The sequence below is a fragment of the Artibeus jamaicensis genome, unplaced genomic scaffold (assembly GCF_021234435.1).
Source record: "Artibeus jamaicensis isolate MK-2021 breed Jamaican fruit bat unplaced genomic scaffold, CSHL_Jam_final contig_585, whole genome shotgun sequence".
Lineage (NCBI taxonomy): Eukaryota > Metazoa > Chordata > Mammalia > Chiroptera > Phyllostomidae > Artibeus > Artibeus jamaicensis.
Window position 1 is genome coordinate 9,208,896 of NW_026521894.1, and position 27,445 is coordinate 9,236,340.

The following is a 27,445-nucleotide window of genomic DNA, read 5'->3' on the forward strand; positions in this document are numbered from 1 at the left end:
TGTGTGTAATTTTCTAGGTTAGGGATCCAGAAAAACTTGCCCCAGTTAAGAATTAACCAGCTACTGTATTTCTTTAGAGAAATTGCTTTAATTTTACATGTACGGTTCCTGTGATTCGCCAGGTGTTTGTAAAGATCGACTACAGGGAGAGAGTTCCTCAGTCTCATGGCACCAGGCGAGGCCTCGGCTCCAGGGGAATGCTCACACAGGTGTTGCAGTCTTTGTCGCTGGAGACTTAGGTCGATGAAAGCAGGTTAGGAAAACGTGTGGCGCTCTGGATTGCAAAGAATTTGGGGAGTGAGCACTGATTTTATTTTTTATTTTTAATTCTCACCTGAGGGTATGTTTTTTATTGATTCTAGATAGAGGGGTATGGAGAAAGAAAGAAAGAAAATAGATAAATAAATAAATGTATGTATGTATGTATGTATGTATGTCCGCGTGCCAGGAATCAAACCCACATCATTTTGGTGTATGGTGTGATGCTCCAACCAGCTGAGTCACCTGGCCAGGGCGTGAGGACTAATATTAGTTTTTACTTGAATTTGACAGAGGTGAATTTTCCTTAACTACTTCTCTGGGAAGAATGAAAGTCAAATTAAATGAGGCAAAGTAAGTGGAAGGAATTATAAATAGCAGTGCTGTATGGGAAGGTAAGGCCTACACAACAATCGTTGTTTTATGTTTTAAAAAAATATTCACCACTTTTATTAAGGTGGAGAAACTGCTTTTTTACCGAGTCCTTCCTAATGCTTTATCAATCTGAAGTGAGTCCTCAGGTGCCCTCGCTGACTTCACAAATGATTCAAATGTACTCCTGCACTTTCCTTTCCAATAGGAGACTGGTTCTTAAGGAATTTATTGAAACACAGTACATACAGGAGAACTGGATTTGTGGGCATGCAGAGCTAAGTTTCTTTTGCTAACATATGAGCAGACACTCTTCATTTTCCTCATGTGCTTGGATTCCTTTTACTAGCTCTAAGTCTTTCAAATTGTTTTTATGAAGAATAGGTTATTCCTATTGTCTTCCTTTAAAAACGTTAATTCAAATATAGAACATAGCACTTTTCATATTGAGAGCCTTTGAACTCAGCTCTTGAACAGAAATACAAAGGAAACCCTTGAAAGTCATGCAGATGATGGACTATCTGTATCTAGGCCTTCATTTGTTTATAGTTTAAGAATCAGTGGGAAAATAATGATCACAGGCGGGCTAATTCATGCAGAAAACAGCAAGACCACTTCAGTTGCTTAGATTCTATAAAGAGTCTTTGATTTAGATGGTTCACACAAAGCAAACATGTCTGTTAGGGTCAGAGTTCTTTCTGGCAATAAACATCCAGTGTAAACAGGAAGGCTCTTAGGACTCTTGTAAATTTTAGAAACAAATTGTACTCATTGCTCAGCACTCAGACTCATTTTGATTTTGTGACAAAAGTTGGAATGATTAGTGAAAGTTTGGGTTTTCACTTCAATGCAGAGGTCATGTACCATTACCACAACAGGAACTTCCTGTGTGTGTGCATAAGCAGTTTTATTAAAAGAAGTGAAGGGTCTAATGCTATTTAGTATCCTTAGAAGAAGGTGTAAAATTGTATGACTACAGAAAACTTGACATTCATCATCACTAAAGAAACAAACTAAGAACTCCAACTTGTGCTGTGATCGGTACTGCACAGCAAGAATATTAGAAAGTTTCCCCAAAGTTGGAACAATGTAATTTTCATAGAAACTATTTATTGTATTTCAGAAACAAGGCCTGTAAAACTTTGAGCAGAACTGACAACTATTCTTCATGATAAAAAGTACACGATTGTGTCTAATTTCTGGTGGGAGCAAATGCACGCAGGACTAAGAGGCACAACGGTGAAAACAGCAGATAACTACACCACCAAAATAATAACAATAATTTTAAAAAGAGTTCTGCCCTGGCTGGTGTAGCTCAGTGGATTGAGCGCGGGCCTGCGAACCAGACAATCGCAGTTCGAATCCCAGTCAGGGCACATACCAGGGTTGCAGGCCAGTTCCCTGCAGGCCAGTTCCCAGCAGGGGATGCACAAAAGGCAACCATACATTGATGTTTCTCTCCCTCTCTCCTTCCCTTCCCCTCTAAAGATAAATAAATAAAAATTAAAAAAAATCTCTAAGATAGTTAAAAAAAATAAAACAAAAAGTTCTGAATTTCCTCCGCTAAGAAGAGAAACCATGCTGTTAGCAACTTACTCAGTAGGCTGAGAAAGACTATATAGTTGAAGGGTAGCATGTAACAGATAGCTTGCACTTTTGGCATCTTTAATGCCTATTTAAAATCTGAGAATCAAGCATGACTCTGAGTCAATTTGAGTGGATTTTTCCAGAATATAAAAGGAAATCTCAAGCACCATTTATATTTATTTGGGCCCTCACAAACTATTGCCAGGATTTAGAGTTAAAAGCAAATCGTGTTTGGAATCAGAGCACATGTTTGTGGTTTGTTGTTGTTGTTATTGTTTTGGTTTGGATTTTTTGTTTATTTTCTTAAACAAACACAACCCACTAACCCATCTACCTTCACCTTGGAAGGACCAGTCCTTAACAAAACAAAATAAAACAAAACAAAACGGAACGCTTTGGCCTCAGTATCATCACGGAGCTAAAGCCACAGCCCCTGAACTTTCCTTTCCTGGAAAGGGAAAGGTGGTGAGGGTGCTGCTTTGCTGCCCAGGGACGCACAGAGTGGGGTCCTGTTTTCCAGGACACTCTTATTTGCTCCTACTTCCTACCCTTTCCCCCAAGGTCAGAATAAGTCTGAGGCTTTTCTGGAGCTAAAGCAAATGCTGTGGGGCCGGGTACTTAGAGTGGCTGCTGGTTTTGCAACGAGGCAAGGTTTGGAATTAGGCAGCTCCACCGCAAACTCTCAGCAAGAGCTTTGCTCACGCTGTAGGGATTTTGTTCTTGGGTTTGGAAAACCTTTCTCCCACTTTCCTTAGCTTTCTGGGCAGCAGCTGCAGCCAAGTGCAAACAGTATATTTTGCGCAAAGAGCCATGGACCTGGGATCACTCCCCGGTCTTCCCCCAGCCTGGTCCTAGGTAGTGGTATCTGCAGAATTGTCCCGCAGCCCATTACGCAGAAAACGCCGCCGCAGGTGGCCAGCGGAGCTGTCCAGCACCAGTGATGAGCCCACGGGATCCAGGAGTCCCGCACACCCGGCAAGGTAACAGCGCTCTGGCTTGAGCAGCCGCTGTCCTCATTCAGTGCCGCCCGGCTCTGGGCTCGCTCCGAGCCCACGCGGCCTCCTGAAGCGGAGAACACTCGTCCCCACGAACTGCTTCAGCAGGACAGGTGCCAACATTTTGCCCCTTCCCAATTCCTTGTAAGCGTCTCCCCTGAATGCGCGAGCTGGACCGGTCGGCCTTTCGCCAAGCCTCCGAACTTCCTAAATAAACTCAAACGAAGGCGGAAAAAGGATAGATATGGAGCCTACCCGCCACCCACCCGCTTCCCGCTTTCAGGCTCTCCCGAGCAGGATCCCCTTCTTTTCCGCGCTTGCGGGGCTGTCTGCTCCCCAGCAGCCTCTTCTGCGGGCGAGGGGTCCAGAGTTTGGGGTTAAGGCCCTTTGGTCAGATCTGAGCTATGGTGCACTCCTTCTCGGAGGAGGAGAAGGCGGGAGCGGGGAGGGCGCGCAGAGGAAGGCCACGAAGTGTCCTCATTGCTCCTGAAACGTGGCGACAGGCGAGGCAGAGACTCCCAATGTGTATGACAGCGACACGTGATACAGGCGGAGGGAGAGCATGGGGGGGGGGTTGTGGATAAAGGGAGACGGAGGGAGGCGGGCTGCAAGGAGAGGGGCGGGAGGAGAGAGGGAAGTGGGGTGAGACCGGCGCGCAGGCGGTGGAAGCCTCCGCCGCCCTGACCGCGCGGGCCGCAGCCCTCCCGCCGCGCCGCCCGCGATCACACACTCCGAGCGCCTCCGCCGAAACCCAGGCACCGAAGCGGGAGCTGAGGCGGCGCCACGCCAGCTGCAGCAGCAGAGGCAGCGCGGGCTCCCTCCCCAGTGCTGCTCAGCCGCCGTGCCCGGGCCCCAAGGTGCGGTGGGGCGCAAGTTCCCGCCATGAGCGGCGGGCTCCGCGGCTCGGGAGACTCGCCCCAGGCTAAGCGCGATCGCAGCGCCCCGCGGCTCCGCAGCGCCTAAGGTCGCTGCTCGCAGGTCCCGCTACTGCAGCCGCAGCTGCCACTCGCGTCCGGGCCGCCGCCGCAGCGCCGCCAGCAGCATGTCTCGAAGGAAGATTTCGTCCGAGTCGTTCAGTTCCCTGGGCTCCGACTACCTGGAGACCAGCCCCGAGGAGGAGGGGGAATGCCCCATGTCCAGGCTCTGCTGGAACGGCAGCCGGAGCCCCCCGGGGCAGCCTGAGCCTAGAGCGGCCGCAGCTCCGGCCCCCGCCGCCTCCGCGGTCGCCTCCGCCGCTAACGCCGGGGCCAGGAGGGCGCAGCGCCGGAGGCGGGTCAACCTGGACTCGCTGGGCGAGAGCATCAGCCGCCTGACGGCACCCTCGGTGAGCCGGGCGGAGGAGGGCCGGCGTGTCTGGAGAGGGGACGGGGATCGGGAAAGTTGGCGCTGGGCGAGCCAGGCGTGCGCGCAGAACCCAACCGCTGGGGGGCGGCCAGGCCTCAGCCCCGCCGGGCCTGGGGTTCCCTTGGCCCCTGGAGACACCCATGGCCGGGTTCTGGGGGAAGGAGGCATTAGAGCACGCTAAGGGGTAACACTCTGACCCACTTGGGTCTTCAGATTCGGGGGCTGCAGCCCACCTCCAGCCTTTCACCCTCTTCCCCCTCCCGGCCTCAGGACTCCTTCACACCCACCTGTTTTCCTTCCCCCAAACTTTCCCAGGCGCTGTGTTCCGCAGTTCCCATCTCCGGGTCTTTCATCTCTGTTCTCCCAAAGGGGTGCTTACCCCTTCCAGGAAACTCTTCCTGTCTTTTTTCCCACACTCTGGGTCTTCTTAGCCTGACCTCCTCTGACATCTTTGAATTCCACAGCCTCTCTGCATTCTCCGTTGCTTCCCTTTTCTCCAGTCTTCAGGAACTGGCTGTCAGACACTTTTTGAGTTGCTTTCTAACGAAAAAAACCCCCCAAACCAAACCCCTCTAATCTCTTTTCTCTTCATCTTACAGCCTTTTTTCTTATTCGACGAACATGGTTGGCCCAACCTTTTTCTTTGGGCAACCATGGTGTCTGGTTGTCTAAACTTCTTTCGTATTTCTTGTGCCCTCAAACCTTCACTGTGTTTTCCCTGAATTCTCTAGTACTTACTCACTCGTTTTTTTTTTTCCTCGTGCTTTCCTTATATTAGGACCTTCATGAACATCTGTTGTGTAAATAAATGCCTTCCTAGCCCTCTAGACTTACACCCGTTTCGGGATGTCTGTATCAGCAGTTCCAGGTGTACGCCGGACTCCCCTTGGTTCTGGGCATTCTTCCAGAGCACTTCTGCTCATGCCTGCTCCAGCATTTCAGCTACCCTTGACGTGAGCCATTTGCAGGAATGCCAGACCTTTATATCAGTCTTTCTCTGTCAGTGTGACCTGTGTTTTGAAGGAATCCACACAGTTGCAGATAGAATCAGAAGCGGGTGCAGGTGTCAAACCTCCATCCACCTTGTATTCCCACGGACGTCAACTCCTGGTGGCAGTTTACTCTCTTTGGGGACTTATACTTCTTTGAAGTTTCCAAAATGAATCTGAACTTTGATCTTGTTTGACTGTTCTTGAGTCTCCTTTAGAAAGTAGTCTTGCAACTGATGGGAGGATGAACCTGAGAAGGAACATGGCAATCCTGAGGGACTGGGTACTGATACCAGGGAATCCTGTGGGTATCCTGGTGGCATGTGCATTAATGGGGCATGGCTTTTCATTTGGACTATGGAACTGGTCTTCTGTCATCTTCCGTTTCTTAGATATTGGCCCGTTGGTTTACTTTTCTGCCACCTCTTCCACTGATAACCTAGGATACAAGACCTGGAATGGGTTGGCTACTGTTTGCTATTCTTTACTGCACTATTTCCCAGGACGTGTGATTTTAGGAACTATATGGTGTTGCAAGTTGCTGAACATAGTCTTTGTTAAAGGAGTCCAGTAATCCTGCACATTGGTAGTTTTGTGTCAGTACATACAGCACATTTGTGCAACACGTTAATTCTCAGTATAACGGGTTTGTATCTGAATACAATGATTTCACTGAAGATAATGATTAGTTTGGGGAGGGCTACCCCAAGAATTAGAACTTAAAAGTTTCTGAACAGTAATGGCAGTGCCTCCTTGGTAATGCCAATTTAATCCAACACTGTTCTCAACAACTTACATGTAGATAAAATAGACAGAACCCAAGTATTTACTACCAAAATAAGAGGGAGGAAATACTCTCTGATTTTTAGCTTTACAAGTCAACTTTGAGTGACTCTGGCTTTTTGCTGGATAAAAGGCCCCTACCTAGGTCATGGATTTTAGGATAAGAAATTTGAAAATAATTATGGCGATGTAATATACACACCAGCTATGTGTACTTGCCATGCTGACTTTTCTATTTTGGAAAAGATCTGACCTGTCAGCTGGAATGCTCAAAATATACTGGTGAATATGGTGTAAACATCTTCAGTCTCACAGGGCATGGATAAAAAATTCTCCTTGGCTAACTGTATCACCAGTAGACTTAGCAATGCAAAGAAAACTGAGGTCATATTTCAAAGCAGTGACTTGTTTGCGTGGCCCTCACCCCCTCTCCCCGTCTTCTTTTATTTGGTGGAGCTAGAACATTGCTTCAAAAAGTTTTAGTAGATGCATCCTCCTAAAATGAGAAAATTGTAAACTTCTCTGAGAACACTTGTGGACACAGAGTATGCCCTGTCTTTTATTAGAGCTGAGTGACTTTAAAAAGCCTCTCAGAATAGCCATTACCAGGGCATTCTTAGATGGAATTTTCTAGTTTTTTTATTGTTATGAGATTTCTTGCATTCATTACAATATATTTCAGGAGAAATCATGGTATGGAAGCTCTCTTTTTCCTAGTTGCCTCATCATGGAATGTCGTCTCAATCACTGGAGATGTGTTCTTTATTCAGAGCAATTTGCAAGTAAGAAAATGGAAATGAATTTTATAAATACCAGAATATTGCCAAGTAATTGAACTAGTTATTTGATCAATGGGATAGTCGGACTCTGATTTTTATCCTTTAAAAGTCACTTTTCTATACATCAAATGTTGGTTATAAAGATGATAACACTTTATACTATTTTAATAAGAAAAGTAAATTGAATTGATAAAATTGAAAAAAATTCTGGAATTCAGGAGACCTGGTTGTCATTCCTTGTTCTTTGGACAACTAAACATTTTTATATCTCTGTGCATATTATTTTAAGTCTCTAGGATCCTTCTCATTTGTAAGGTGTTATGCTGAGGGCCCCTCTCTATTCTGGGGTTCTACGCAGATATATAATGTATTATCAAGGTTTTGATAAACTGCCATAATGGCATATGAAAGAAAAATAAGCACATGTTATGAGTTTTAAAACTTTGAGGGAGCCCTGGCTGGTGTGGCTCAGTGGAGTGAGTGCCGGCCTGCGAACTAAAGAGTTCAGGGTTCGAGATTCTCAGTCAGAGCACGTCCCTGGGTTGCAGGCCAGGTCCCCAATTGGGGACATGCAGGAGGCAGCCATACATTGATGTTTCTCTCCCTTTCTTTCTCTTTCCCTTCTCCTTTCTCTAAAAATAAATAAATAAAGCTTAAAAGAAACTTCAAGGGAATTAGATTACTTTCTTAAATATGGGTAATAAATTCATATTTATGCCACCAAATTATAAAAGGTGTTTGAGGACCTACAATGTAGCAGGTATTATGCAAAGCACTGGCAATGCAATAAAAAAATATTGCCAGTGAAAAAATATTCCCAGTTTTTGACCTCACACGACTTCTTTAATTATAGTCTTTATTTTAAGGGAACTGTATTGAGTGAAATCGTAACAACTCCAATTGTCTTGGGGATGTCTACAGTAAATTTTATGTATTATCCACTTTGGGTAGTTTTGTTTACTGTGAATCTGTGGAGTGCAGCCATAACAATAGAAATAAACCTAAAGACCTGACTTAAAGAAGCATAAATCACTTATTATGTTCTTTATTTTGAAATAATTTACTTGGAAACACATATGGAGGAACAGCTTGGGATTTTACATCAAAAGTGAATTTAGTAACTCATTTATTTCTATTTTATTCTTAGAAATGAGCGTTGCTTAGAACCCTATTACTTTGACATCGGTTTTGGGTTTGCTAGTGTCCTGTCAGAGAAGATATTCCAGGAGACCAGCTGAAGGGCAAGGCTTCCCTGGTTTTCTTGTCAGAGCACAACTGGCTGTTACGGCCTTGCAGGTGGCTTTGAAGGCTCTACAGAGAAGAGAGCAGAGTGGCAGGAAGAAAAGTAACAGGAGTGGAAGGATGACAACAAGTAAGGGGAGGAAAGCTGCTGACAGAATAGTCCGTGAATTTGAGAGAACAGTGAGAAAAGACAGGAAATGAAGAGAAGTCTGGATTCAAGTACCAAAAAAGCAAAAAGGATTTCATTATTTTGGGAAAGATATTATACTGATACAAGCCTATGAAAAAGTAAAAGGACATAAGTATACAAATTTGGCCTCCCCTGATATTACAGACAGTTAGCTGTCTGACATAAACTACTAAAAAAGCCTTGAGAGTGTGAGTGTAATTACCATGTAAATGATGAAAAGTATATAAAGTATATTTGTGAGGTAGAATATTTGGTAAATTTCTGTATCTTAATGGAAACTTTTATTATTTTTATTTTTTAAAGATTTTATTTATTTATTTTTAGAGAGAGGGGAGTGAAAAAGAGAAGGACGGAAACATCAATGTGCATTTGCCTCTTACGCGCCCCCTACTGGGGACCTGGCCTGCAACCCAAGCATGTGCCTTGACTGGGAATCAAACCAGACACCCTTTGGTTCCCAGGCCCACGCTGAATTCACCTGAGCCACACCAGCCAGGGCTTAATTGAAGTTTTTAAAATCTGGGCTCAACTTAGCTAAGAAGGTTCTGAGTAACACATTCATTGCAATTAGGATATTAAACAAAATGTATTCCAGTAGTTTAATGTTTTTGCATTTGTAAAAAAATAGATACTGTAATTTGAAATCAGAATAATGGCCATTCATTGCTTTTTTCTACCTCAGAGTTGAAAGAACAAGGGTTGAGAGTTTGAGTCATGAGTTTGAATACCTGTCTGCTGAGCCCCTTTCTGAATGTGAGGCCCTGGGAACTCTTACCTTCTTGGAGCCTTAGTTTCCTATTTTGTGAAATAGGAATAATAACAACCTTGTAGATTTGTTGTGAAAGAGGAGGGATATTCTTTGAAAACTCCTTGAACTCAAGAAATGATAGTTGTGGGCTGCGATCCACTAATGTCAACTGAATTTGAATGCCTCCAAATGATCTAATAGCTCCCTTTTTCTCCTCAATAGTTTACTTGCTAGTAACCTTGTTAAATAGTTCATGGGTTAACTGATGTCAAAGACATAAGAAAGAAGAAAGAGATAAGAAGGAGTTAATTTTGTGGGCATTGCCCAGTCAATCCACTTAAAAAATTAAGACGGGAGTTCCTTCTTGGCTCCCTGGCTGTGGCTCCTGTGGGTACACAAGCCTACGTGATCATTGCAGCCTCAGACGTCTCTGCCAAACTGCAGAGGGCTGTGCGGCAATAGGAAAGCCACTTCTACAGATTTTATAAGAATACAAGGATGTATATACTTGGTAGAATGTAGGTATTTCACAACAAATTATTTTTTAATTAGAAAAAATTAGATAGGTGAAAGAGAAACTGTTTATTTCATTTGCCAGAGAATTTCAAGCGTCCGCCACCCACTGCATGCAAACTAATTTGCACACGTGTTCAAAGGGGTCGACTGTGAGATGCAGCTGTCACCTAGCTCATGGCAGTTTTGTTCTGTGTACAGCACTGGATTCCTGTTCGGCTACCAACTCGGTTGTTAAGCCCTCATGTTAAAGCTAAATATTAACAGTGGGAAACAGCATACATAATTATTAGTTAGAAGGTACAGGGATGAGTGCTTACATATTCTTTTTAGTGTATAACCTCTCTACCTTGAAAAACCCTTGAATGTGTGGGATGTGTACTCAAGTGTTATGTATTTTTCTCCTCTGTATCATCATAGCTGTTTTCATTCATCTTGGGTTTGTCCTGTTGCTTCTATATACGGAGCTTAACATAAAATTTAAAAAATACATTTAATTGAATATGATAATAAAATAAATGCCTTATTTCCAGATGTATAGCTTGTTCATCGTGAGTTAGCAAGAAGGCATAATGACCCCTTTTGGAACTCTACACACATCTAGAAAAAAATTAAGTGGCATAAGCAAGGAGAATATTTGCAAGGGCCAACTAATGACTAGGTTTTCTTTGTTGGCCTTTGTTCGACACACGAGCCAGTTTTTAGCTCAAAATTTTAAGTTCCTATTTTTAAATCCTGACTCTTTCCTCAACAGTTTCATGTTTATGTCATATTTAGCACAATACCTAATGGATGTTCTATAAAATGCTCAGAAGAGATGAATAGATATTTTTATTTAATCATCTACTTGCATTATTTGTCTTATGTTTGATGTTTTTTGTGTTTTGCTTGGTTCTATCAAACAACATAGATTTTATATCCACTCTGTGAGAGATGAATTCAGATATACAAACCTGTTTGACTTTTACTGACATCTGCTATTTGAAGCAAAACTTCAGAATGAATTTGTGCTAAAAGAGAGAACATGGGGTAGTGTCCTTCTGGTTTTTGTTAGGTGGCCTGTGTATATTTTAAGAGTTAGGTGCATGAGATGACTCTCCTCCAATCTCAAATGAAAGAGAGATGCTCATCAGCAACTGCTGATGCCAAAAAATCACTGCTAAGAGATGGAATGACATAGTCTTGGTCCCCAAATACCATTTCAGGACAGAATCTGAAGATCTAGAATTAAGTGCTTTACGCTCAGAGCACCTAATAAAATAGAAAATTCCTGCCTAGAGTGATTTAAGAAGTAGAGGAGCTGGAAAATCTCTGAAGACTGGAGATTTGTGAGGCTCTTGTGGGCAGTTGATAAAGATTGAACATTCTTATAAATAGTGAGAAAATCACTTCCTAATACAGGCTATATTTGAGACTTATTAAATAGTCCTTCATTTAAGCCAGTGGTTATCAAACTCAAACAAACATAAAAAATGCCTGAATAAAATGATTAAAATGCAGATCCCTGGGCCTCACTCTCAGAGGGTCTGGTTTGATAGCTCTAGGGAGGGATTCGGACTTTATATTTTAAACAAAATCCTAGTCTAGGCGATTGCTAGGCACACCAAAATTGTGCCTCAAGGTGACTGAATTCCACACCTTCAGGATTACTGATGTAGATTCAGTGAGCTCTGCAGACTGATTTTTTTTGAAAGAATGACCCTGGAAGCATCATTTGAGGTGACTATCTCCAGGTGCATTTTTACCTAAATAAGGACAAAATAAAGGTGGTGGCTTGGAGCACATCCTATGGTTGTATCCTTTGTGTTCAAAATAATCCTGTTGGTTGCGTGGGAGAAGGTATTTGAGGCTTCACCTTTTGTAGTTTTAATTTTTGTGGATTCTCTTGTCATTTGTCCCGAGGATGCTTTGTTAGCTCCCCTAAGTCCAGCAGGTCACACGTCAGCTATAAGTGTGTTATGGCCCTTTTCTCAAAATAAAGAATCAACTATTCAAAATGTTGAGGATGGTAGGGGAGGGAGGGGGAAGGATTGTTGTGAAAGTCAGTACATAAGTTTCTGTGTTTTTTAGAGTGAAATCGACGCTACATTTCTTAAATGCTCTATCTACTGGTTCATTCTGGAGCAATTACTTGTTCACATGTCTATGAAAATTATTTTAGAAAGGTGAAGGGAGAAAGATACAGATCTGGATGTCAGAATATTGGCAGGACTGTGGAAGCCCTGGTGTTATGTTAGTTGTAAGTCCTTGAAGTCCACTTGACTCCTTTTTATTCGCTGTGCTGTGTTTGTTATGTGTGAGTCTGCTGTGCCCGGTGGAGGAAATGTAAATGTTCTAAAGTGTGCTTTCATTCCTTGTTATGCCTATGCTTTATGCTGATGCTTCTTCATGTATGGACCTTCCAACTTAATGTCAGAGAAGAATGGTTTTTCTGATTAGTTTCGTGCACAAAACACACACATCCATTTTGTTTTCTGTCACTGCATTTTCCCTCATATTAACACTCAGTTATTGCTCACATCTCGCTATTAGGAGTTACTCTGTTGTCTGTGATTTGGGTTTATTGTGCCTCCTTAAGGCAGAGATTTATCTATGCCCACATGTAGCAGAAAGTCTGATTTTATAAAGGCACTCAATACATGTTTGTTAGAAGAATGAGTAGATAAGTGCTTGTGTAGTTGGTGAAGTATCTGGTGACGCTCTGTAGGCATCACCGATGCCTTTGATGACTTTGTGCTGCCATTTTTTGTCGATTATTTTAACCGTTCTGTTTGTAGCTCTTCCTTAGACACGAACAAGAGTAACTACAGTTGTAACATTTTTGAGAATGCTTCACTATACTCTCTAGATTTAGTGCCAGTGATCTCTAACTTTGGTTAGTGTGATTCTCTGAGAATGCCTGCAGTCTCAGCAACTATTTGGGGACGCATGTGTGCTGGCATTTGTAAGTGTGCATTAGCTCTTACAGAGACATGTGTCTCTGTAAGGTATAGAGATGGGTCTCCACCGTGCTCTTTTCTTCATTATTATTTCAATATATAAGAAAGCTTATGTTGTCAAGCATTCTACTACATAAAAGTCCCAGCAAATCAGCACATGTACGTATCTATCCCACAGTAATTGTTATAGACAAATAATGGTACCGAGGGGATAGAGTCCTGGGGAAGTGTGATAAAATTAGAAATTGATGATAGACTATAAGTGAGGTAGACTGTAACATTCAAGGCATTTCTAGCCTTTCTTTATTGCACATGTATCTCATATTAAGCTTATTTAATATATATCTGGGTGTTATTCTTTCACTACTCAGTTAATTGTCTTAGAATAGCTGATTGATCCTCCAGCCTACCCACCTCCCACCAAACCAGAATTGATAACTAGTAACTAGTTAGTCTTTGAGAAACTCAGTGCTAATTTCTTGATTAGTATTTATGTTATGTTTTCAAAGTTAGAACTAATCCTTGAGAAATATAAGGATATTCAGTTATATCATTCAATGCATTATTTACGGGCCTTAGTCGTTACACAGTAAGGTTTCCTTGGCTCAGATTTGAAACTACATTGATTGTTGAATATAAGAGAGTCTATTGGATTTGGGTAATGGGTAGCTACCAACAATTCCCTATTATTTTGGAGAGCACAGCAGATATTTTCTTCTCCAAAAGATAAAAGGTAGTTTGGTGAGTCAGACATTTTGATGAAGTGAACCATCATGAATGCAGTATCAGTTTGTGAGTAGATGAAAATCAATAAAATGAGTTAAACACTCTTCATTTTGTTAATCAGTCTTTGATAATCCCGTAGACTCTCTCGTGTGTTTCAGTGACTCAGTGTCATTATTGAGAGTCTTAAATATCACTGTGCTGTGGAGGTGTGGACATCCTGGTAAGTGCAGTGTTTTAGGCGATCCAATGCTTTATAACAGGAACTTTCTCCTACATAGAAAGACTGAGGAGCTAAATGGTTCTTGTGGTCTGAAAGAGTTAATATGCATACCCAATTACTAGTACTCCACCAGGGAGTCTCTCAGGCAAAGAGAAGCAAATTAGGAGTGGATTTTAACAAAAAGCTTAAAAAAAACCCTATAGAGATCTGTGCATTATTTGGTTAACGCTCTTGCTTTGTGTTCGTGAAACGTGCCTGTTAGTATACATGTGTGCAGGGTGGGGGCAGATGCTGTGACTCAATAAATGCCGCATTCTGATTTTTGTTTTAATTTGACTTTGGGGAAATAACTTTTCTGTCTTCATTTCCCATCTCTGAAATCATATATAATAATACTAATCTCTCACTCAAGGGTAAATACGTAATAAAATGTGAACAGTGAATTGATGATATTGTGAACCACTATTAATTTCTTCATTGTACTGCTACGCTGATTTCTTGGGCACCAAGGCATTGGTTAAGATTCCTTTTCTCTTTACATTCTAGGAAAATGACAGGTTTTGCAGTCAGATACTAACTCCTGTGTTATCTTGTGAATTCTTGGGTAAAGTCTCTCTGAGGCTCAGTTTCTTATCTATGAAATGAAGGTAATAATTTATAGAATAATGAAAATTAGAAGTGCAGTGCATAGCACAGTATTTAGAATACAGTAGGCAGTTAATTAATTTTGGCGTCTTTAACTCTGTCTTATCAGTTATCTTACAGGTCTTCGTGTTGGTTATCACATTTCCTGATACCTTCTTATCTCCAGCCACAATCTTTGGCAAAACCCCTAAATATTTTCTTTCTTTAGAATTCTTGTTTAGCACTATTATGTTTTTATGGAAATATTTCAAACATTTTTGGGCATATAACATTTTAGGATTATAAAATACCCCAGAAATTCCTTCCCAGAAATCTTGAAAACAAATGGGATCTTACTGGCAACTTATTTATTCACACACTCACTCTTCACATTCATTCATTCAGACAGCATTTATTTAGCAAATGAGAACTTAGTGATTCATTCAGCATATACCCCATATGTGTCAAACACGCTCATAAAATGAGGCATTCAGACAGAAATTGATAGTCCTTTTGGATTTAAAAAAACATGAAATTGCATTTTAAAAACTACTAAATAATGTACCCAACAGCTATTTCTACTCCTTGCCCCTCTGTCTCTTCTCATTCTGCCTGGATGCTTTGTTATTTGCCATGATGTAGACAGAGGGAGGGTCTATAAACAAAAAGACCAGTTGAATGTGTAGTGATGGCAATGATAACAGTGTTGATTTATCAAGCCCTCACCATGTACCAGGCATGCCACCAGGTGCTCTGTACACTGTATTCCATTGAATACCCACAAAGTGGTGCAGGAGTGGTGCCTTACCACTGTGTACAAGGGATCAAGAGCCTCTCTCTCTGATCTCACCTCCCGATGCTCTAACCTCTACCCACAGGTCTGCAGTGCACTTCTTGTACGTTTTAGGCAGATGTCATCTTGCCTCAGGACTTTTGTCCTATTCCCCATGTCAGAAATCCTGTCTGGCTCCAGTTTTCCATATTATTGGACCTTTTGTGGCTTTCTGATTTCTGCTCCGTGTCACCTCATTAGACAGTAGCCCTTTTGCACTGATGATTTTTTTCTCACCTTGCTGTTAATTTCCATCACCGCACTCACCACCATAAGTTATCTGTTTATGTGCTGGTGTACTTATGTGGTACCTGTATTCCCTCACTGTAATTTAAGATCTGCAAGAGCAGGACCTTGTCTGGATTGCTCACAGTGGTCTTTGCAGTACTTAGGCTAGTCCTGGATCAAGGTCAGTTCTTAATACATCTTTACTGACTCGATGAATGTGTCATTTTGAGAGAAGTCTTAGCATTTGGAAAAGAAGGAGCCTAGTTTTTTTTTTTAACAATGTATAAGGTGAGAGAAGGACAAATTATATGTCTTAGGCAAGTACTATGGACTCAGCATTTTAAGTGTTTTCATAATTTGTATCATTGGACTTTCAGAATAATTTTATAAGAGATTCAAAGAAGTTGAGTAACTGGTCTATGATCACATAATTAGTGATTGAGAAAAGATTAGAATCTTAGTCTGTCTACCTCCAATCTCTGTATTCCTTTCACTAATTACATATTTCAAACCCTTGGGAGTGTGGCGGACATTGTGATTTAATGCTTAGATGCCACTTTAGGAATGAAGGGCTTATTCACCTAGATGCTAGGAGTGCTAGTGACTGTCATCCTCAACTGTCAGTTCCTAACATGTATTGCCTGGACTGAGGAGAGCTGCCTTGCCCAAGGTCACGCTCCACTCCAGTGACCCAGCCCTAATTCAGTCAACTCTGAAATTAGAACTCCATGTAGGGTCAACTGAGGCCCCCACGAGACTGTATCACAGTCCAACTTCTCCCTCTTTCCAATTTTGCTTCCTTCTACACTCTTTCACGGGTATGGATCCCAAGAGCACTCCCTAATAAGGTTTCTGCATGCTGACCTTTTCAGAGTCTGCTTCCCGGGGAACCCAACCAGTAGTAGTGTGTTTGAGAACCATGATGACATTAATAAAAGTGCAAAAGGTAGCACCAAGCAGGTGACATTTGTAAAAAGTAATAATAATAACTTCGAATTTGGAGTTTTTGAATTTAGGTGTAAATGGTCAGCTCTGGACCATGGGCTTAATATGACTGCATCACCAGCTTGTTGCATTGTAGGCAATCACTTAATAAATAGATGGTTGAAGATTTGGGATTGGAGTTTGGGTAAGAGTTGATGGAAGTTATACCTAATAGCTTGAAAATTGACAAGCTCTCTGAGTAAGAGAGAGAAAAATAAAAACAATAAGAGAATTGAGAAGCAATATACTCAGGGAATTAGAAGAATATAGATGCCAGAATGCTTTGTTTGTTTGTTTGTTTGTAGAGTTGGAGGTGGCTGGAGAGCATCTGAGAGCGAGAGCTGTAATGGTTGATATTTGTGAAATAATGATGACCATTTAAGGATGGTACTTTCAAGCCCAGCATGAACGAGGTTGCTGGTGGCTTTAGAAGAGCAATGCCAATTCTGCATCTGAGGAAGAAATCTATTTAACAAGGTTTAAGGAGGGTATATATGATGAGTAAACAAACGATATGATGGGCATACATTTCTTGTCCAAGAGGTTTGGCAATAAAAGTAAAGAGAGAGAGAGGTGGCAGGGCCTCTGAGGCCACATACAAATTTATGAAAGAGGTAGAGATGGAAGATAACTGAGCAGTCAAGGAAGTTGAAGACGGTTGAGATAAGTAGGCTTTGGGAAAGGTTAGGGCTGTCGGGAGCCATTCTTCTAGCCCCTTTGTGAAGAGTGAGGATCCTTCTTTCTCTGTAGCCAGGGGGAATGCCTTATGGCATAATGCGCATATAGGGCAAAGGCAGCCATCAGATTTTGGTGTTATTTATTCCTACTGAATTACAGTCTCGACTCAATTTTATCATGGTAACTCAATGGTCAGTAGTTTCGTGATCCAAGGGCTGTGAGAGTTCAAGTGCCGCGCTCTCAGCAGTTCTCTAGCTCTGTCTGTGCTGCAGCAGCTGCACTGACTGAGGGATGTCAGGTGAGGCCAGAATTGCCACTTACTAATCCTCCCAAAATTTGTGTCTTCACATTATAGAATGTGCATTTTTCACTTGCATATTCTACTGTAGATAAGTTTGCCTAACAGTTATAACTTATCAATCTGAAAACTTCAGATTTCCTCTTATTCTTCTAAAGATAGGGTTTTATAAATTGAACACCATGTAGAGGGAACTGTTTTTGATTTGTGCTTGTATGATTAGCTTGCTCTCTTTGCTTTCTTAAAATAATTATTGATCTATTGATTTTGGAGAGAGAGGAATGTGTGGGGTGGAGAGAGAGAGGGAGGGAGGGAGAGAGAGAGAGAGAGACATTTTGTGCTCATGTGCTCTAATGAGGAATCAAATCTGAAACCTTGGACTTTGGGATGACACTCTAATCAACTGAGCTAGCTGGCCAGGGCTCTTTCAGTTATAAAGGTAATTTGAGACATATTTCAGAGATATAACCCCTGTTCTTACACTCTCTGTGTCTGGTATGACCTTATTTAGTGTTAGAACACTTTTGACACTGATGCAGAAGATCACCAATGGAAGGAACTCCTGAGTCCTTAAGAGCTAAGTGATTAGGACTCTACTTTGTTGTTGTGTTGAATATATTTTACACAACTGAAAGGTGATGTGGAAGGTAAAATAAGGACAAGCAGGATATACACAATTGAATATATGTTCTTGGCTCTCTCCCTTTCCTTTCCTGGGTACATTTTACTTAATTTCATTAAGCAAGGATTTTTGTTTGTTTTACTCACTGCAAATGCCAAATCTACTAGTGCCTGGCACATAACAGTTGATCAACAAATGTTTGTTAAATGAATAAATTTAAAGAGAATGTAAAGACATTTATTCTAACTATACTATACAAATATTGTAAGAAACAAGATGATAAATACATGCACTTTAGTTAAATATCAATAATCATAACAAAACAAAATAGATATAACAGAATCTACAAATATAAACAATCGTTATGGTCTACTTTTTATTCCTTCACCATATTTTTAATATCTGCCTGCTGTGCGTACTTACTTTTATTGAGCCAGAAGGGAAAGTCTGTGGAGCAGAACATGGTCATAGTTATCTGTAGAGTAAAAACAAAAAGTTCTGGATTTTCCTTAAATATTCTTGTAATCTGCTGCTCCATTCAATTTACATTACATACTTGGAGGAAAGAGTAAGTTTTTCTACATGATCTAACCCTGACAATATTTTTTAAAAATTCAACATTAGTTCATTACAGAAATATTTGCTGCTGGCCTTTTTCTTTGCCAGGAATTTGAGATGTCTCAGTTACATGGGGAGAATAGTTATCCCTGCACCCCCATTTTTTCCTTGTCATTCTGTTGGAAACATTTTGGGAATGATATTTCAAAAAGATTTTATCTTTCTTCCAACCTCATTCTTGTTTAAAGTCTTCCCAAGGGAAAGTAAGAACTCGTGGAAGACAAATTCACATCCAATGATAAATTTAAGGAGAACCTGTCACTGTACTAGTGAGAAGCCTATAATAATTCAATAAGTTTCTGTAGATGTTAGGAAAGGAAAAAAACATCTGTTGAAATGCTTGTTTATGTTCTTGCAGTGCAGGTTCATCTTCTAATGCATTTGTTCACGTGTGACTGGTTTAATTTGCTTATGAGAGATATTTTGATTTTTGAGTGTTATCTTACTAAATATTTTATTTTTAACTTATGTAATTTATGTATTTGTTTTTCAGAAAGGAAAGGATGCAGGGATTCTTACATATTATGTTTTTATCGTAGTATTTATAGTTGTAAACCTTAGTTCATCTTTTTTTTTCCTTTGACAACTTTTAAGATTTTATTTATTTATCTTTTATAGGGGAAGGAGAGAGGGAGAGAAACATCAACGTATGGTTGCCCTTCATGTGTCCCCTGCTGGGAAATGGCCTGCAGGGAACCGGCCTGCAACCCAGGCATGTGCCCTGACTGGGAATTGAACCGCGATCCTCTGGTTCGCAGGCCTGTGCTCAATCCACTGAGCTACACCAGCCAGGGCAACCTTAGTTCATCTTAATAGCATTTTGAAATCTATCTAATCTGTTTACCTATTTCTGTATATGTATCTATGTGTCCGTTTATCTATCTACTATTTATTATGTAGGGCAGAAGAGAAAAGATTCTTCCATTGGATTCTGAACTTAAAAATGCCATCCAGTAGAAATCTGGAGTAGACATAATTACTCTCATTGTGTCTTCTAAAAATTCACCACAAGTAACAAAAATGCGTTTTACCTCCTTGAAAAGGGATCTGCATTCAAAGGCATTTGTTATAGGAGTAATCATGAGATAATTGTGTTGTAAAGGAGAAAAGACCATGGGAAAGAGTGAATTTTATCTACAGACTATTGTAATTCCATCTGAAGGTTCAGACAAGTATGAGGAGTTTCTAGCGTGGACCCTGGAGAAGAGAAATTTATTGTTTCTTCCTGATAGAGAGATCAGTTAATGCTTTGTGGACCCAACAGTCCTTGTAAGCTGTAAAGACTCTTTGTGTATGTGTATTGTTAGATTATTGCCATTGTAAATACATATCAAAGAAGACCAGTCTTTCCTTTGCTCTGAATTAAATTATTTTTTTCCAAAAGTGTGCTTATAAAGTACAAACCTAACTCCCCTGCTGAAGGAGTATGGATGGGATTTATCTTGCAAGGGGCTAGCTTGTAAACTGTGGTGTGGAAAGCTGCTTTCTGGCACTTTAAGCATTTGAGCAGTTCTCTCTTTAGTTACATTCTTGGCATGGGAGTGGGGGAAGATGGAGGAAATCAAATATGATGAAATTGTAAATGTAATTTTTCACTGTCTGCCTATTGAGAACAATCTGGGTCTCAAATATCTAGCTAACATAGATATCAAATTATTTTGGGCATGACAATGGGGTATATGATCTTAATGATATTAATAATTACTTCAACAACTCCATTGGACATGTAATTGGAAAAAGCATTTTACTACAAGTTACCCCAAGAGACACAATAATTTTTCAAAGAATACATGAGTAAGTCAATTTCAAATATGAGTCCATAAAAAAGTTACCATTGTTAAGCTATAAAATATCAGTCTGCAAATATGAATCTGAAAATGGTATCAGACCACTAACTTTGATCATTAGAAAAGGTATTTACCTACTTGATGTGATTTATAAATCAAATCAAGATATATGAGGTCTGTCTGGAAAAGTCCAGCCATTGCTAATGTAATGGGAATGGTTTGTGCAGCATCAGTGTAACCTGGCAACCAAGGAGAGTGGACTGGAATGTGCATGTGTGAATAATGACAACTTCACTGTACTAGTCAGTGGGGGTGGTAGATGCCGTTGAGTGAGCATGTGTACTGTGTGGCCGTCACATTCAAAATGACCGAGCAAGTAGAGCAATGAATCAGCATCAAATTTTGCATTAAGCTTGAATATTTCTCCACAGAGACTATTTGGCTGATTCAGAAGGCCGCAGCTATGGGCACCTGGTGGTTGACAGCTTCATCACAGTAACATACTACCTCATGCATCACACCTCATGCAGAGTTTTTTTTGCAAAACATCAAATTACCCAGGTGACTCAGCCCCCCTACAGCCCAGATTTGGTGCCCTGTGACTTCTGGCTTTTCCCTAAACTAAAATCACCTTTGAAAGAGAAGAGATTTCAGACTTTCAATGAGAATCAGGAAAATATGATGGGGCAGCTGATGGCGATTGGGAGAACTGTGTGAGGTCCCAACGTGCCTATTCTGAAGGGGACTGAGGTGTCATTGTCCTCTGTACAAAGTTTTTTGTATCTTGTATCTTCTTCAATAAATGTCTCTATTTTTCATATTACATGGCTAAGTACCTTCTGGACAGAACTTGTACCTGCCTGGAAACATTTTAAAAACTTAAAATAACAAAGTTTATTATTTTGCTCTTCCAGAGTAACTTATAGAAGCAAAAACAAAAGCATATCAAAGTAAAGCACATCAAAGTTTTTACCTCAATGTTTTATGCTGGTTTAAACTCTGATGTATTATGGGTTAAGGCTGAGGAAAAAAATGATAAAGTGAGGACATTTACTTTTGGCAGTCCCTATTTTCAACCCCTCTCGTTCTCTCTCGATTTTCTATATCAAAACCTCATACCACAAGAACTGCTTTGAGTCTCCCTCGTTAGACAAATTGGATGGACTGTGTACGTTTTAAATATCCATGCTAAATTATTATTTTTTAAAAGATTTTATTTATTCATTTATCTTTAGAGGGGAAGGAGAGAGGGAGAGGAACATCAATGTATGGTATGGTTGCCTTTCGTGCGTCCCCTGCTGGGAACTGGCCTGCAGGGAATCGGCCTGCAACCCAGGCATGTGCCCTGACTGGGAATCAAACCATGATCCTCTGGTTCGCAGGCCTGTGCTCAATCCACTGAGCTACACCAGCCAGGGCCCCACGCTAAATTATTAATTGAAAAATACCTCCCTTAATTTTAAGCACCTTTGCAGGAGTGGAAAGTAAGATTTTGGGGAGAGGACTGGAGGATGGATGGGATGGAGCTAGCTCTCTTGGTGCTCTTAAAACCGAAGCTGGTGCCTGGCCCCACAAGGCTCTGACTATATGAATGACTGTATAGAAGTAGGTATGTCTGGGTGCTTCTCAGGCGGCCATCTGAAGATCTCTGTAGCTATAGTAAATTATTCAGTGTTCTTGGTCTGTAGGAGTAACAGGTATATTGGGAAGTATAAACAAAGCAATATATAACACCTTTGATTACATGGCATATTTATTAATTTTTATCATAAACTATTTTCTGTTTCAAAAAACCGATACTACTTCCTCAGGATTCATTTTATATAAGGCTCATAGGACCAAGTGGGGCTGATGTTGTCCTTATGTTTTATGATGTTTGGAGATTCCAGAGATTTTGCTACTTACGTGAATAATTCATGACTCATGTGTGTTGTGTCAATTATGGATGCCCTGACACTAGGTTTGCCCTGGAAGTTCCAGTGAAGAATCCTTAGGTATGCAAGGAAATTAAAAAATTTATTTAAAACAGAAAAAAGAGAGTGATATCTAATCAGTACCTTGTTCCTAAGTATTGTGTCATTAAAATTCTTCCTTGTTTGGTGTGAATGTATGTGCCCGATTTCTTGGATCCGTGTTTGACTGATATTTATAAAACTGAATGGCAAAGCAAGAAATTTAACATCATGTGGTATTCTAGAAAGAATTTGAGAAAATATATTCTGTTCCAGAAACATCTCCCCTGTTCTGTAGGCAGGTGTTCTCAACATCCACTTCTTACTCATACCCTTGCACTGTCCCCTTTTCCCAGTTACTGATCTTCCATTAGGTAATGAGACAAACACATGGCTAAGAATACTGCAGAGTTAAAAATCTGTTTCTCATGCAAGCAGGGTTTGATGTTTGTTGTTAGATTTCTGTAATGAACTCCACAGCAATTTATATTATCATGGCCATTTTTATGATAGATGGCTTATTTTGAATAGTTTTTAGTATAAGATTTCAGGAGAATTGTGAAATACCAGGGCCTTCCACCAACTATATTTTTAATACTTGAGAACAAAAAGCATTAGCCTTACATATATACACATATACACACACACACACACACACATATATATATATATATATATATATACATGTATAAATATGTAATTTTTTCTTCCTCTTCTCTTCTTTTCTCCTCCTTCTCCTTTCTTCTTTCTTCTTAGCTTTCCCTACTTCAGGATTATGTGAGAATGATGTTCTGGCTTATACTTTCCATACAGAAGAGCCACAAGCATTGAATGGCACCTATTTGGAGTTTACAAAGCATGTTTTAAATACATGTTACCCCACTCTGATTCACCCAGGAAATGTGTGAGGTAGGCAGGACAAGGATTAATTGTAGGCTGAACTTTAAGATAAGGATACAAACTTGGAGAGCAATTGACTTACTCAAAGTCAAGAAGCCAGTAACCAACTACTTTCTAGTACCTGATTCTCCTGTTTCAGGTCCTAAGCTCTTTCCACCACGACTTGTCTCTCAACATGTCCATGAACTGGTGCATCCCAGTATACAATATTGTCCAGTGTAGACCCTCTTTTTGCCTCCTATGTGTTTCCTACTTTGTGACTTGCTAAGGCGTGGTAGCTATTTTTTGCTGGTTTTCTTGAATCTTACCTCCGCTCCCCAGTTGTTTAGGTTCTGACTGTGCTATGAGTCCACACACCACAGATCTGTGTTAGAAATGATGAAGGACTCTTCATCCATCAGAACTCTGACTCTAGGGGGACCTGGTTTGGCTGTCCACTGTCATGTTTGTATGCTCCAGGCTCCTGTGGTGGGTGGGAGCTATGAAGAGAATGACAAAAGCCCTCGTCACTGCTGACATCGTAGCTTATGCTGCAGACTCTGGGAAGAGCAGTGACATTACTTGTTTGCTTTCTGAATATGAAAAAAGTGGTGATTATCATAGAAACAGCTACATGCATAAGGGTGTATATTTCTCTTCATAGATTGTATATAATTGTGCGTACCCAGTCATACACATCTCAGCAGAAATTATTTATTAGAGGAAGTGAGTATGTAATATAATAGTTGTTGTATAATGGATTAACACCTATATTAAAAAATGTGCTCACATAGAGTTAACTGCAAAAAAAGTAAGACTTTTCAAGCCGTGTAGTATTAGTATTCTTCTGCCTGCGTGTTTTTTCCCCCCAGAAAGAATTATGATAATTTGTACTTTTAGCTTAGGAAAGTAGTGCATCATAAACACTTCTGACATGGCAGTCATCATCTGCCTCCCGTCTGCCTAGTGAGCATGTTTCCTATTCATTTGGATTATCTGATTATAGTTAATGTTCAATCTGATTATAGTTACACCCTTGTTGAATTTGATCTTACCAGACAGGTTGAAACGGTGGAGCTGAGCAACGTCTGAGATTCTTAAATGCCAAGCACTTGTTCTTGTCAATGTTCTCAAAATAATCAGACTCTCAGCCACTGGCGAAACACAATGCCCATGGCACTGGGGTTGGCATCCAAACAACGATTCACTTATTTACATTGAGCAATAACTGTGAAATGAGGCTTATTACTTAAAGTCCGCATGGTCAGCACTTTCTTACCTGTTCAGGCTACAAGAGGAGCCAAGTCATAATCAAAAATTTGTTTTAATCCACTTACAGCCAAATCGAAATGAATTTCATACTAAAGGATTCAATCCAGTTTAAAGAGCTTTTTGATTGCAGGAGAGGCCTTGCTCGTGAGGCTTGACATTCCATGTTTGTTTATAAGAGGGTCCTTTTTTAGTCAAAGTGGTTGAAGAATTTTCCTTACTTCAGGAATAATCTTTCTTAATGTGACAGAGCGCCAGTTTACCCTTTAACAGTATTAGCTATAATAGTTCATAAATGATTCCCCTTCTCTTTCCTGTGGTCACTTGTCTCTAACGTCAGCTGCTGTTCTCATGCCCTCCCTGGTTTCATGTTCTTCACCTTTGCTGCTTCTGTTGCTCACTGGCCACTTCACTTGGAGCTCTATACCCTGGTTGGTGACCGGAGGTAATTCTCTATCACCCAGTTACAAATGATTATTTAGGCAGCATATTTAGGGTTGACAAAACATTTCCCCATTTTATGTGTTAATTGTATAATTTAACTGTTAGGCAAAAATATTATTTTCTGGGTTCTTGTTAAAAAACACTTCACTGTAGCTCCCAAGTACTGGAAACAATAGGGAATTCTTTGGAAATGCTCAAGTAGAGGCTGCAAAGATGTTTTAAAAGGCTAGAAATTATCTCCTGACATGAGGGCTATTGCTATCCTGGGTGGTACTCCGGAGCTGAAATGATGCTAATTAGCTTTGCAGCATCTAATTGGCATCTCTGGGCTCTGAGACAGGCCTGGCAAAGGTCCTAGATGTTAGACATGGTCAGTTTAGTTCAATTTGACAATTCTTTGTCTAGCTCCTCATGAGGAGATTTTTCCATCTAATCATCATACAACTCATACTTGTGTAGTACTTTATAGTTTTATTTCATTTTGACCTTACAACAATCCTGAGAAATAATTATGCTAGGAATTTCTTTATTTTATAGAAAGAGAATTTGAGGTTCAGAAAAATAAACAGCTGTATCCAAAATCACACAATCTAGCTAGATTTACTTCCTTTCAACTGTAGCGTTGTCTGCCGCCGTGAAGTCAGAACAACGCATTTCTGTTTAGAGGAGCAGGTTGAAAGCTCGGCTCTTTGGAGGCCTTCAGACACAGGTGAGACGCGTCTGTGGACTCAGACATTTACTACTGACATGACTTTGGGGAGGTTTTTAACTTTCCTAGGTTTAGCTTCACATTTGTAAAATGGGGGTAATGCTTTTTCTTTTCCTACAGGGTTTTTGTGAGGATTAAATGAGTTGCTGCATGTGACATGATGGCCCAGTCTGTGTTTGACCTTAAGACTTAACATTGGTGACCCCTGTTATGTAGTTCAGTCCAGAAAGCTTCCCCTGTTTCCCTCTGGAGTCAGCCCTGTGTCATCTGTGAGACTCTGTATGGTTTAAGGGCTCAGGACTGGAGCCTTGTCCGTTCAAATGTTTGCAGTATGGCATGATTCGTTTCCTCAGAAAGTGTCTAGAGACAATAGCAGGTTGTTTCACAGTCAGTAATTTTAGTCAGACAGCCCACTCGGCCAAGATGGTGACCAGTGGAACATGTTTCTCCTCAACTTTTCCTATTAAGAAGTTAATAATCATACTGGAGCTATTTAAATAGCAATGACAACATTTATAATTAGGAAAAGGTCATACATTTTCATATTCATTAAAAAATAAAAGGAAATAAGGGATTTCAGTTAGATGCATGGAGTTTCTTAATAGTCACCAAAGTGAAATGTTGCCAATGTCGGCAGCAGCCTGTGGAAGGAAAGGCTCAGGAGGGAGACCCAAGTCCGCTGTCTCGTTGGTGGCTCTTCCAGCTGAGACAAAACACTGCCGGTCTGAATCTCGGCTTTTTGCTCTGTGAAATGTGGGTATGTGGATAACCACCTGAGACTCATGAGGTTGTTGTGAATATCTAATGAAATAAAGGAAAAGGAACTGATTTGCAAACTGTGAAGTGTTATGCAAACTGAAGGTGGTGTTACTAATATCTTGAGCTCACTGAAAACATTAGGAATTCTTGGATGATTTACATGTGCTCTCGTCTGAAGGTAGGTGAGGGACTAATAAATAAATAACCCTTTGGATCTATGTCACTTGAAGGAATGCATTTTTCAGCTTAAATTAATATGATGGTATTAAATTTTGTATCAAATCAAATTCAATGGCTATTTTTAGAAAGGCATTAAAATAAAAGTAGAAAGTGGCTCTGGCTTGTGTGGCTCAGTGGATTGAGCACCAGCTTGTGAACCAAAGGGTCTTAGGTTTGATTCCCAGTCAGCACACACGCCCGGGTTGCAGGCCAGCTCCCCAGTAGGGGGTGCTCCAGAGGCAACCACACATTGATATTTCTCTCCCTGTCTTTGTCCCTCCCTTCCCCTCTGTCTAAAAAATAAATAAATAAAATCTAAAAAAATAGTAAAAAAATGAAAAAGAAAAGTAGAAAGAAGAAAATATTTGGAAGGCTAACATACTTTGTATAGAAAAACTTAATTATCATATTGATTATACGTTAAGCATATTCAGTTACAATCAGTAAGTACAATGGTAATAACTAGTTTGCTTTGCTAATTAGAACACATTTCTTATAAGACCAAGGTTATTGGTTTAAATCCTTTTATGGCTCAATTAGCATAATGTCAGCCTTCACTCTAAGCCCTCATGAGGTCACTTAGACATATACCAGTGTTCACAAAAAGAATGAAGTGGAAATAAGATGAATCATGCAGATGTTCAACAAGTATGGTTAGAAGAACTCTGTATTATTATGCATCTCTAGCTTTTATTTTTATCCTTTTAGCACACTTATTGTTTTTCTTTTTGTAATTAATTGTTTAGACTACTGCAAGCAGCAGGGAAACATCACCAGGTGTTAAGCTCAGTTCAGGAACTTCAGTACTTAAGTTCTGGCTGAGAAAGAATTCAGAGCTAAGACTCAAACTGTAAGAGC

At 40.5% G+C, this 27,445-nt stretch overlaps 1 protein-coding gene across 1 annotated transcript in view; it reads left to right on the forward strand.

The window, feature by feature from the left end:
* The first annotated feature begins 3,836 nt into the window (after nt 1–3,836).
* Nucleotides 3,837–27,445, forward strand: part of GUCY1A2 (guanylate cyclase 1 soluble subunit alpha 2) — a 307,345-nt gene continuing 283,736 nt past the window's right edge. Inside the window, exon 1 of the mRNA XM_037153653.2 lies at nt 3,837–4,536. Within this exon, the coding sequence (XP_037009548.2) occupies nt 4,255–4,536 (282 nt within the window). The 5' untranslated portion in view covers nt 3,837–4,254. The remainder of the gene's footprint in view (nt 4,537–27,445) is intronic.